This window comes from Chelonia mydas, chromosome 10 (assembly GCF_015237465.2).
Source record: "Chelonia mydas isolate rCheMyd1 chromosome 10, rCheMyd1.pri.v2, whole genome shotgun sequence".
NCBI lineage: Eukaryota > Metazoa > Chordata > Testudines > Cheloniidae > Chelonia > Chelonia mydas.
Genome location: NC_051250.2, coordinates 6,858,882 through 6,870,909, shown reverse-complemented (window position 1 = coordinate 6,870,909; position 12,028 = coordinate 6,858,882). Strand labels below are relative to the sequence as shown.

The 12,028-nt window shown below is 50.3% G+C and overlaps 1 protein-coding gene across 2 annotated transcripts in view; it reads right to left on the bottom strand.

Annotated features, from left to right (window-relative positions):
• LOC102941632 (GRB2 related adaptor protein) overlaps positions 1-12,028 on the bottom strand; it is a 36,059-nt gene that overhangs the window by 3,902 nt on the left and 20,129 nt on the right. The window contains exon 4 of one of the 2 annotated variants that reach the window (XM_007060052.4): positions 3,110-3,278. In XM_007060052.4, coding sequence (XP_007060114.1) covers positions 3,110-3,278 — 169 coding nt within the window. Of the gene's footprint in view, positions 1-3,001; positions 3,279-12,028 lie in introns of both variants that reach the window. The other variant, XM_027822501.3, reaches the window with a different exon arrangement.

Below are 12,028 nucleotides of genomic sequence, written 5' to 3'. Positions count from 1 at the left end.
TGCAGGCCCAGAGCCAGGCTTTGCAGCTGAGAGGCAGGAGAGAGACTGGCAGAACACCCAGGGCTCTGCAAACCTGGCAGCATGCAAAACTGTCTCACCTAGAGCTTGCGGAGGAGAGAGAGGCAGGAACCCCTCCCGCAGCAATGGGTTCAGCCTGAGCAAGGCCAGGATACACCAAACACTTGATAGGCCCCTAGGCTCAGCCTTCTGCTGAGCTCCTCACTCCACAAACCTCTTTCCTTTGCTAATGTTTGGCTCCTTTGGATACATTTACACTGCATTGTAAACCCAGGTCTGTGGGCTCCAGGCTTGTGGCTGCCGTGTTTCCTAGCCCATGCTTGAGCAGCCACACTGCACTATAAACCTGGGGTTACAATTGCTGGAGATGGGTCTCACTGCCATGCTAATGCAGTCATTCTGCACTGCACAGACCTTCTGACTTGTGTCTGGGGCTTGAGCTGCGTCTACATTGCAAAACAACAGGACTTGACCCAACTCACAGTGGGACTCAGGCTCTGTCCCACCCCCACAGCATGGTCCTAGCACCCAGGTCCTGAGTGCTTGCTGATTGGAGTCAGACTGATTTGTGTGTGGACAGAAGGTGTGGGCTTGGGCTCAAATCTGAGCCCAGGCTTAGGGTGCAGTGTAGACATACTTCTCTCCTCCCGCAGGGGAGTCAGAGCAGCTAGCCTAAGCCCTTCCTGCAGCGTGTGGGTCTCCCTGACCTTCATATGAGCAATGAGTTGGTCTGTTTACAGGAAGTGAAAGTTTCATGGCTCTTCCTGCACTCACGTGGTATTGGGATTGTTTGTGGAAAGTGCCAAGCTGGTGAAAGCTAGCTGCAGACTTTCAGTGCTGCCAATCACCAGCAATGCCAGCCATCAAAGGGCTAGGAGGAGTCTACAGTCTCTGCAGGAAATCCTGCTACCACGGAAATACCTGCACGATGGGTGTTTCTGAGGAGCAGTGCTGAGGGAAACGGACATGGTGCTGGGCGATGAGAGAGGAAGCACGCTGTAGTGGTTAAAGCATAGGGGCCAGGAGACTGGGTTCTGCTCTTGGCCCTGCTGCAGAACTGCTCAGTGCAAGTCACTTCCCCTTGCTGTGCCTCAGTTTCCCCACCAATGAAATGGGGATAATGACCCTTCCCTTCCCCCTTTAGGTGGTGCTGAGGCTGAAGTCATTACTCCTTGGGAGCTTTGTGTGGACAACACTAGAGAAGGGCAAAGTACTAACTGCTAGTGATAATGGTTGACATATTCAAAGCAACCTAAAGGGGTTAGATGCCTAAATCCCACTCACATGAATGGGAATTGGGTGTCCGGACCCTGTAGGCAGCAGCAGCTGGGTGGAAGTGTAACCGGCCATTTGTGTGCATGGCTGCCAGGATTCATGGCACTGACCTCTGCTGAACTATCAAGCCCCTATTGTCTCTGGTTCACATGCCAGTCTGTGGTTTTCCTAGCAGGCATGCGGTTTGCAGTTCTCCCTCGGATAACTCTCTAGTGAACGCATGTGAATACCTTGTGTGGAGACACTGACACATGCTAGCCACTGTCGAGTGACCTAACTCGAGTTAAGTACATTTGAGTAACTATAGTATAGACATAAGAATGGCCACACTGGGTCAGACCAATGGTCCATCTAGCCCAGTATCCTGTTTGCCGACAGTGGTTGGTGCCAGAGGCTTCAGAGGGAATGAACAGAACAGGGCAATTATCGAGTGATCCATCTCCTGTCACCCTTACCCAGTTTCTGGCAGTCAGAGGCTATGGGACGCTCAGAGCTTGGGTTTGCACCCCTGAGCATCTTGGCTAACAGCCACTGGTGGACCTATCCTCCTTGAACATACCTAATTCTTTTTTGAACCCAGTTACACTTTTGGCCTTCACAGCACCTCCTGGCAACGAGTTCCACAGGGTGACTGTGCGTTGTGTGAAGAAATACTTCCTTTTGTTTGTTTTAAACCTGCTGCCTATTCATTTCATTGAGGAAATTCTGGTTCTTGTGTTATGTGAAGGGGTAAATAACACTCCCTTATTCACTTTCTCCCTGATTTTATCGATCTCTATCATATCCCGGCTTAGTCATCTCTTTTCCAAGCTGAAAAGTCCCAGTCTTATTCATCTCTCCTCATATGGAAGCTGTTCCATACCCCTAATCATTTTTGTTGCCCTTCTCTTTACTTTTTCCAATTCCAATGTATCATTTTTGAGCTGGGGCGACCAGATCTGCACGCAGTATTCAAGGTGGGGACGTACCAGGGATTTATATGGTAGCATTATGATATTGTCTGTTTTATTTTCTATCCCTTTCCTAAGGGTTCCTAACACCGTTCGCTTTTTTGAGTGCCACCGCACTTTGAGCAGATGTTTTCAGAGAACTCTCCACCGTGACTTCCTGGAGCGGTAACAGCTAACTTAGATCCCCTCCTTGTGTATGGATAGTTGGGATTCTGTTTCCTAATGTGCATTACTTCTGCATTTATCAATGTTGAATTTCATCCGCCACTGTTGCCCACTCACCCAGTTTGGTGCGATCCCTTTGTAACTCTTCACAGTCAGCTTTGGGCTTCACTATCTTGAATCATTTTGTATTGTGTGTAAGCTTTGCCACCTCACTGTTTACCCCCTTTTCCAGGTCATTTATGAATACGTTGACCAGCACTGGTCCCAGACTAGATCCTTGGGGGAAGCCCACTGTTTACCTCTCTTCACTGTGAAAACTGACCATTTATTCCTACCTTTGGTTTCCTGTCTTTTAACCAGTTACTGATCCATGAGAGGACCTCCCCTTTTATCCCATGGCTCCTTACTCTGCATAAGGGCCTATGGTGCGGGACCTTGTCAAAGGCTTGCGGACAATTCAAGTACACTGTGTCCACTGGATTGCCCTTGTCCACATGCTGGTTGACCCCCTCAAAGAATTCTAACAGCCTGTGGCTGTCCCCCCTGTGTCCGTTATACCACGTGTATTGTGAAGTGGCTGATTGGGGCCTTGCCTTGTGATTTGGCTGGTGAGCAGTGGACATGCTGGGCTGGGCACTGCCCTCTCCTTCTTTCGCAACCCTCCTGGAGTGACCTGTGTGGGCAGCCGAACAGCCCTGTACCTCATGGTTCTGGTCGTCGTCTCTCAGGAAGATCTGTTGCTTTTTGGCGATAGTTGTGGTTCTGTAGAAATCCACCAGCTCGTTCAAGGAGTTGAACTTTTCTTCCCAGAGGAAATATTTGCCATTCCTCTCTCGGAGTACCTTGAAATGCTGGACATGCTCCCCGTAGCTGTGGACACATTCAGAGAAGAAGGCTGTTATTCTGAAAGGTGGGTTTTAAAGCAGGGGTGTCACAACTCCCCTCCTCTCCTCCCAGAACCAGCCTGTGGAGAGATTTATCCAGCCCCTCCGACAGGATCTGATTCTACAGCATCTGAGCTTTTGTTTCTGGCCTGTGTGTTGCAAAAGCCAACCCCCTGGTTCCTGAACACATAGCTCTGCAAGCTAGTCCCTAAGGCCTCAGTCCCCCGTGCGGACCCCTGCTCAACTTTACACCCACGATGGGACCAGTCGCACACATGACGCTGGGCGTGTGCCCAAGTGTCTGCAGAACGGGGCCCAAGTGTGCAAGCTGACTTACGAACCTGATGGAGAGGAACTGTAGGTTCCAAAACACGGGCTTCACATCACCCGCTTGGCGTCCTGCCTGCATTTGACTCTTCCCATCACTTGCACAATGCTAATAACTAATAATCTGCCCTTCACCAGCCCTTTTCATCTGAGGCGTGCCGGGCGCTTTGCACCTGTTAATTAATTACTTAAACCTTGCAACACCCCGAGGAGTAGAGGAGTATTTTTCTAGCTATTTAATGGATAAGGAAACTGAGGCAGAGTGAACATAAGTGGCTTGCCCACGGCCTCTCAGTGAGTCAGTAGCAGAGAAGGCTATACAGCCCAGATGTGGTGCCCAGCTGTCTCTGCTGACCATTCCTTCCATTGCAATCTGCTCTGTTAGCATGAACCAATATCTCCCCTTGCAAACAGAGGAATGGTCAGTATCTACTTCACAGAGGTGCAGACAAGGCCATATTCCTTGTGAACTACAGGACAACAGGTTTGTTTCCCACGCACCCTGGTAGTGGTAAAGCAGAGTGCGGCTAAAGATAACACATCAGGGTAGGTGTGTTACAAACACATGGATGGTGTTGCTGTTAGATAAAAGGGTTGCATCGGCACTTTTATCCCACCCAGCTCATAATTATTCCTGATGCTTAATTGCTATTGATTGGCGTTGCAGGCCAATGACGGCTGTGTGAGGTGCTGGGCATGGCAATCTCAGCAAATATTCACTTCCCACTGTCGGCTAGATCTGCCCAGTGAGATTAAACATGTCTGTGGATAAAAGGAGGGGTGTATTCGAAAGTGGCAACATACAGCTTGATTTGCCTAAATTAGGACAAACTTGTTTTTGTTTCAACACGAGCCCAGTGTCTGCTCAGGGCTGTGTGTGCTGACGCAGCTAAGGGGGAATGGAAAACATAGGATAATGCGGTGTTGGCTTTATTATGCTGTGAAGGGACACTTGCATTAATACTATGGATGGGCTGATAGATGATGTTAGCAATAAGTGATAAGAACTGGGCTCTACCTGTCTGTCTACTCTCTGCTCTCCATTAAGGCAGAGTTAACATTGATCGTCAGTGTCTCAGAAGGCCAAGTGGATCTATGCTTAAACCTCTAAAAGCCAGGGAGTAAACAGTTAAGGTAGATACCTAGTGTAAACCCAGAGTAACTCCACTTAAGTCAATGTAAACCAGTGTAACTGAGATCAGAACCTGGGCTCCGGGTCGCTCAGGTGTGCAGGAGAAAAAAACCATAAAGGGTTTTATAAATCCAAGCTGACGCCTTGCACTGCCCCAGGACATGAACGGTGCAGTTGATGGAGTGCAGGTGTAATATGCTCCCCTGGGTGGTAGGGTGACCATATTCCCAAAGGGAATTGTCTCATTGTGTCCTGGGGCTCCCACCTCTGTCTGTGTCCATCTGTTGTCTCAGACTTAAACTGAAGGCTCTTGGGTCAGGGACTGCCTTTTTGTACTCTTTGTACAGAACCTCGCACAATGAGGGCCTAGCCCACGACTAGCGCTCCTCGGAGCAGCCAGTTGCACTGAAGAATTGGAGGGGAAGAAAGGAACGCACCTTCCCAGAAACTATATACAGACTCGGCAGCTGAAAGTCAGAAAAGAACAGCCCTGTTACTCCGCAGGATCTGTGCTGCGGATAAGAACCCTGCCCTGGTGTCTAAAGCCTATAAAACAGAATAGCCACCTGCATGCCATGGGCAACCCAATGTCTTTTTATGAAATGACTTTCCGTGCCAGGAGGCTGACGTTCCCGGGCAGCTGGGATCACATCTCCCTTTTACAGCCCTGCTGAACAGGGAAGCTTTCGGCACAGGGGCGTGGAGCTGAGCGTGCCTGGCCCTGCTTACCTTTCTTGTAATGACGGCAGAGCCCAGAGACACAGTCAGAGAGTGGCCTGGATTTGCCGTGGAATTAAATACAGGGGTGGCTGGATGCTAACTGCCCTTTGTGACTGTAAAAATCTCCCCCCTGGATTCTCAGTTACTCCATGAGGCAGGACCAGAGGGCAGGGGGTTAAGAGGGCTTTAAGCTGCCTTTACGCTGCTGGTACGGTGGGGTGGGTCGGGGCCCTGTGGTAGGTTAGATTGGCTTTGGGGTGGCTCTAACTTGTGCTTGGCTTCCCATGGACCCTAGGAAGCAGAAAATAGCCATAGTGCAATGTGTATCTGCCGTGGTGCCCCTCGCCTGCCTCCTAAGCTGATGGCCCTGTTGTGGCCCTGTAACTGTTGTGCACCATTGCGGCGGGGGGCTTTGGCAGGGGGCTGTAAAGGGGCTTTAGTGGAACTGAGCCTCAGCCCTTCTCAGGGTTAGCATGCCAGATACATGCGGGTGCTAGGGGTCATGGGGCAGGGGAGGAGGGATGATAAACCCAGGGCCTAAAACGCTCAGGGACACAGGTGCTGTGTGCTCAGAACACCTATGGGCTCCTGCTACGCCTGTGGGTGCCCAGCACCCCTGAAAATCCAGCTCCAAATCCTTTATCCCTTGATTACTAGCGCTGCAGTGGGACAAAGCAAAGCCCCGGCTCGGAACACCCGAACCCCTGGGACATCTGGATCCGGAGCCAAATGCGTCTCTAATCTTAAGGCTGGCTGTGAAATCCCTCCCTCTTGTTTGTCCTGGCTTTGTTTCAGGGGGATATAAAATCTCCCCCAGACTTCCTCAGCATTGTCCCCAGGGACCAGGGCAGGCTGAACCCTGGAATAACAAGGCTGGTGACTGAGCGGTGACAATTAGAACAGGGAGTGGCTCTTCGGGGCAGAGAGGCTTGGCGGGTCTGGGCATGCTGTGGGAAATGCTGAAGGCCAGTTGTAAGGAAGGGGCAGCAAAGAGTTAACAGTTGCCTGAGCCCAGAGTTGCTGCAGATATTCAGCAGAACAGGGGAGTGGCATGAGCAGGGTCAGTATAAATAGGAAGCCGTGGGGAGGGCGGGCTGGGTTGGGATGGGTGGAGTTGGCTGCGGAAGGGCTAGTGTGACATGTTGTGTTATTGAGGTTACAATACTGTGAGCGAAGGAAATGTTAAAACCCAGAGACGCATGTGGCAAAATCCTTCCTCAGGGAGAGCAAGAGGTATGTCAAAGCTACTTTAAATGCAACGCGGGGCAAAGGAATTGTAACAAAGCCATGTTCTGTGCAGACACAATTACTCAATGTATCAGGTGCACACACGCACAGAGCTGGGTCTAGAGCCGTGTTCTCAAGCAGGAGTCCAGGACCCCCTTGGGGGGGCTGCAAGCAGGTGTGGGGGGGGTCCGCCAAGCAGGGCCAGCATTAGACTCGCTGGGGCCCAGGACAGAACGCCGAAGCCCCACTGCATGGAGCTGGAGCCCGGGGCTCCAGGCCCCACCCCCTGGGGCTGCAGCCGAAGCCTGAGCAATGTAGCTTCGCGGGGCCCCCAAGCAATTGCCCGGCTTGCTGCCCCCTAACGCCGGCCCTCGCTACCGGTCTGTAATTGCCAGGATCGCCTCTGGAGCCTTTTTTTTTTTTTTTTTTTAAAAACTCAGCATCACATTAGCTATTTGCCTGTCATCTGGTTCAGAGGCTGATTTAAGCGATAGGCGACATACCACAGTTAATAGTTGGGCAATTTCACATTTGAGTTCCTTCAGAACGCTTGGGGGAATACCATCTGGGCCTGGTGACTTGTTACAGTTTAACTTATCTATTTATCCCAAGATCTCCTGTATTGACACCTCAATTCGGGACAGTTCCTCCATTTTGTCACCTACAAAGAACGGCTCAGGTGTGGGAATCTCCCTCACATCCTCTGCAGTGAAGACTGAGGCAAAGAATTCGTTTCACTTCTCCACAATGACCATGTCGTCTTTGAGCGCTCCTTCAGCACCTCGACTGCCCAGTGGCCATGACGCAACTCCTGCCCATTCGCCACCTACACTCTGTCACTTCTATCCTCTGCTCTTGAGATTAGGGGATGGACACGTAGAGGGTTTGAGATGTCTGTTCGGGATGGAGGGCTATACCTAGTGCTTCTCTCAAATCCCTGTGTACCGCCTGGAGTGCAACAACCATGCCTGCTGCATACAGGGCTGCAAACATGAAGGATGGGCTTTTCCAAAGCACTTTGTGTTGGCCTAACCCTGCTCTTACTGAAGACAATGGGAGTTTTACCCTTGACTTCCATGGGTTCAGAGTTGGGCTAATGCTGACAGCTGTCAAAAATCCCAGGGACGGTGCCAGCCAGGCTGGAGTTTGCTGATGCAATCAGAGTTGTCCTGGGCAGATCTCTCTGTGATGCTGAGAGGTGTTGTAGACTGTCTAGTCATCTTCTATCCGGCAGTGGAAAACGTATGTGAACTGATCAGATAACAGCCTCTGTGGGCCAGGTGTGAGGTCTACGCTCCCTTACTAGCTAGCAGGCACCACTTCCCTTGATCATCACACTTTTTTTTAAAAATAGGGGTGGATGGTCACGAGAGAACAAAACATCAGAGTACTTCCTAGCAGCGGCTCCACCCGATGGCCGCCCAGCGGACAATACCCCTAAAGAAGGGGTACCCCTAAAGAAGCAGGCTGGGACAACGGCATGATCCAAAGCATTTGGGAAGCATTGCAAGCATCAATCCAAGCAGCTGCACACAGCTGCCTTGTGGAACAGGACATACTTGATATCCTGGCACGGTCTGACAGTGTCATTCAGGGGGCATGCAGCTCTCTATAGGGAAATAAAAAGACAGTATCCCTGCCCCAAGAAGCGAATCATCTAAATCAGACACAGCACAGCCAGGGCAGAGACTAAACAAAGGAGGGTGTGTGTGTGGATCTGGGAAGGGTGGGGGAGTTCATGCAATAAGCATATTATATTGTAATGCCTGCAACCCAGGTGAGTTCCTGTTCTGTTTTCAGCTCCCATAGTAATATAATTAATTGTTAGGTGCTGACAATGTGCGTGACACAAACCGGACAGCCCCAGCCCCAAAGATCTTGCAGGTTTCAGAGTAACAGCCGTGTTAGTCTGTATTCGCAAAAAGAAAAGGAGTACTTGTGGCACCTTGGAGACTAACCAATTTATTTGAGCATAAGCTTTCGCTGTAGCTCACGAAAGCTTATGCTCAAATAAATTGGTTAGTCTCTAAGGTGCCACAAGTCCTCCTTTTTTTTTAAAGATCTTGCAGTCTATGTCCACAAGTCTCCAGGGAGACAGGATGCCCTGATGAAGCCAGGACTATGGTTTGTTTATTATTAACATCATTGCTGTGAGTGAATGGAGGGCAGGCTGGAATGGAGAACGTGTTCCCAGTGGAGCAGATCAGAGAGGGGCCAGATGCAGAGGAAGTTGTGGGGGAGCTGGAGGAAATGGGGAATTGATGTTGGTGAATAAAAGAAATGTGTGTGGGGGAGTGATGTAATAAGAGATTGTGTTGGGAGATGTAGGGTGAAGCCTCACCTGATTTAAATTGGGTGGCTCCATTGAAAACCACCTACATTGAGCTACACCAGCCAAGGAACTGGCCCATAAGATGCAGGGGGCGAGAACACTGCTGTGAGGACTGAATCTTGAGGTTCCTCGTGAGTGCAGGGATCTGCCTGCATGACTCGGATTGCAAGGTAGAGACCAACTTTTGAACTTGCCAACCCCACACTAGCACAGTTAGAAACCTCAAACTTGTCTTGTACTGTAGCTCTCTCAAGATCTAAACATCAGGCCAGTTTTGAAGTAAATCAATTTGGAAGTTTTCAAGTGGTCAGAATTTAAAGTTTAAATTCGATATGTTCACATCCCAAGTGCTTTACCTCATGAACATTGGCAAATGCAACATTAATGAAGACAGAAATCTTAAACTTCTCTGGGTTTTCACTGATAAAACAACCCCTCGGGCATTTTTTCAAATTACATTAAAAAAAAAAACAGAAAAAACCCTGAATTTTTTTTCTATAATGAATTTTCCCTTTTTGTTTTCTTATTAATGTTTTTGCAGGTGTCTGCTCGGAGTTGATTACTGGAAAGTTAAACAGGGAGGGGGAGTTGTATAATGCAGTATTACAGCTAATAGCTTTGTGTGTGCTAATTAAGAAATAATTGAAAAGGAGAATAGTGATTAAAAAGCAGACCAAACTCTTGCAACATAACTGAAGCTGCTAGGCCTTTACCTCTTGCCAAGTCCTAACTGTGTGTGAACAATGAAGGGCTCCCAGCGCTGGCCAGGCTCTGGGCTCGGTGAGGCCCTGGGTGGCACTCTGCTCCATGCCAGGCTGCCATGGCATACAGATCCCTCCCCGCAGTTGCTCACTTTCCACTGGGCTTCGGGGCAGAGAGAGCAAACCAGCTCCGTTGTCCCCGGGCAGTGTCTCTTTTTAGGGAAGAGGAGCAGAGTTGGTGACAGATGTGGGGGTGGGTCTAATCCTCTCCCCGCTCCACTTATACCCCCACGGTGCTACTGACACCTTCTGCCCCAGCACCTAGTGGGTGGCTGGTCCCCTCTGCCGGGAGGCTGGAACATGCAGTGGCCTCTCGGGGTGTTCTCTGGAATATCGGTTTGACTTCTTCTTGCCTTCCCTCCAGGCCATCTTCTCTGGGTAGGGAGCTGGTGAGGGTCACCAGACCTTGAGCACCTCCTCTGGCTTCTCAGTGATGCTCCCAAAATAGTAACATTGCAGAATTCCAATCACTCGGAAGGGGGATCCTGGCAAAGAGCCAGCGGCAGGCAGCAAGGGATTCCCCGTCGGAGAGGTGCAGGTATTGTAGCACTGGGTGCTTTTGGTGCACAGAATGCAGGACCTGACACTGCAAGTCACCCCATGGATTTTCAGGGGAGCTAGTCAACCTGCGGGAGGGTGGCCCAACCAGGCCCCATGGATTTCCAGCCGGATTCTCATCTCATGTCAATTTTACACTGGTGCCCCTCCATTGACTTGGATGGAGTTATTCCTGATTTACCCCAGAGGGAGAGGAGAGTCAGGTTCATTGACTGCCGACTATCTGGGATCCCAGCCATGGCATTTGGTTCACCATGGTTGTTTGCAGCCTGGCAGAGTATCAGAGAAGATCAGGCTGGATTCTGAGAGAGGAGCTCTCTCTGCCCATGGCGGATGACAGACAAACCCTGACAGATGTTTCATGGACACTTGACGGCTTCTGCCTCCATGGAATTTGAGCCTGGGTGGGCGCAGGGAGGGGCAAGGTGAGTTGGTGGGAACACACCCCATGTTCTCAGGTATAAGGGCTGCTTATAGTAGGACCTTTGCTCAGATCATTTGTTAATTGGCGTCCCTGGGCAATTAGCCCGCTGGCTGGGTCTCCCTAATTTCTGGATAGATGGTCAATGGTGTGTTCTGTGCTCCTGGCTTTTGGGAAGCGCATCGCTGTTGGCCTAAAGCATTTGGAAGGCATTGAGATAAACGGTGCCGGGAGCTCGTAATGAATGCGCACTCAGGACTATAATAACACATTAGCAGTGCTGATGTAGGCTGTGGCTTTGGGTGAGCCGTACCCAGAATGCACACAGAACTGATCTCAGTGTTTTGTGAGTTACCTGGCTGGCTTTCCACCGCCGGCCGAGCGAGAAGGCCTCCTCTGTCACCTCCATGTCAGCCGTGCTCCCCCTAGATTTCAGCAGTGGGCATGCATGCATGTTCTGAAAAACCTTTGGGCCCATGAGTAAATTAGAAATGCCCCCAGGCCTGAGTGGTGAAGAATGAGGCTGGTTTAGCCGGGGGCTGATCTGGGGAAACGAAGAACATGCTAGAAAGGCAGCGATTCCAACAAGGGGCCACACTGTTAAAAGAGAAAAAATCCTTGAGCCTTTTCTTCCTGGTCCTAATTTCCCCAAACACCTTTTTAGCAATTCCTAAAATTAAACCTTAAGCCCCGATCCTACAACTGGATTAGGATGGGCAGATCCCTGCCCCCAGAGCAGATTCCACTGGCTGTCGGTGTATCAGCTTGTCGGACCAGGGCCATCCTAGGCATGGCAGTTCCTTGGAAAGTCGGTTGCATCCCAGGGATGGAGGCTAGTTTGAATGAAGGCAGCTAGAATCCAGACTGAGAGACTCTTCAGAGGAACAGACGTGTGCTGAGAGTGCAGAGGGCAAGCTCGGTTGATTATTACAGGGATAATAGCAACGTGTCTGCTACATGAGAGTGGAATGCATTGAACTAATTAGTGAATTCTCTCCCACCGAGCAGCTTGCAGTGTGTTTCCTGCATGTTACAGCAGGAGAAATTAAACCAGCCGGACCGGCTGCCCAGTTAGCTAACCGGGTGCCTTTCCCGTGGCCATGTTGATGGGACCTGTGCTCTAGTTTGTTTCTAGCAACAGAGTTCAGTGGACTCCTTGGGGGTCTCCCTTGGGATGGAATTTCACACCTGATTGCATTATTCAATACTAATCCTTAGTACTGATGTAGCATTTGTCTGGAGATCTCAAGCTGCTGTA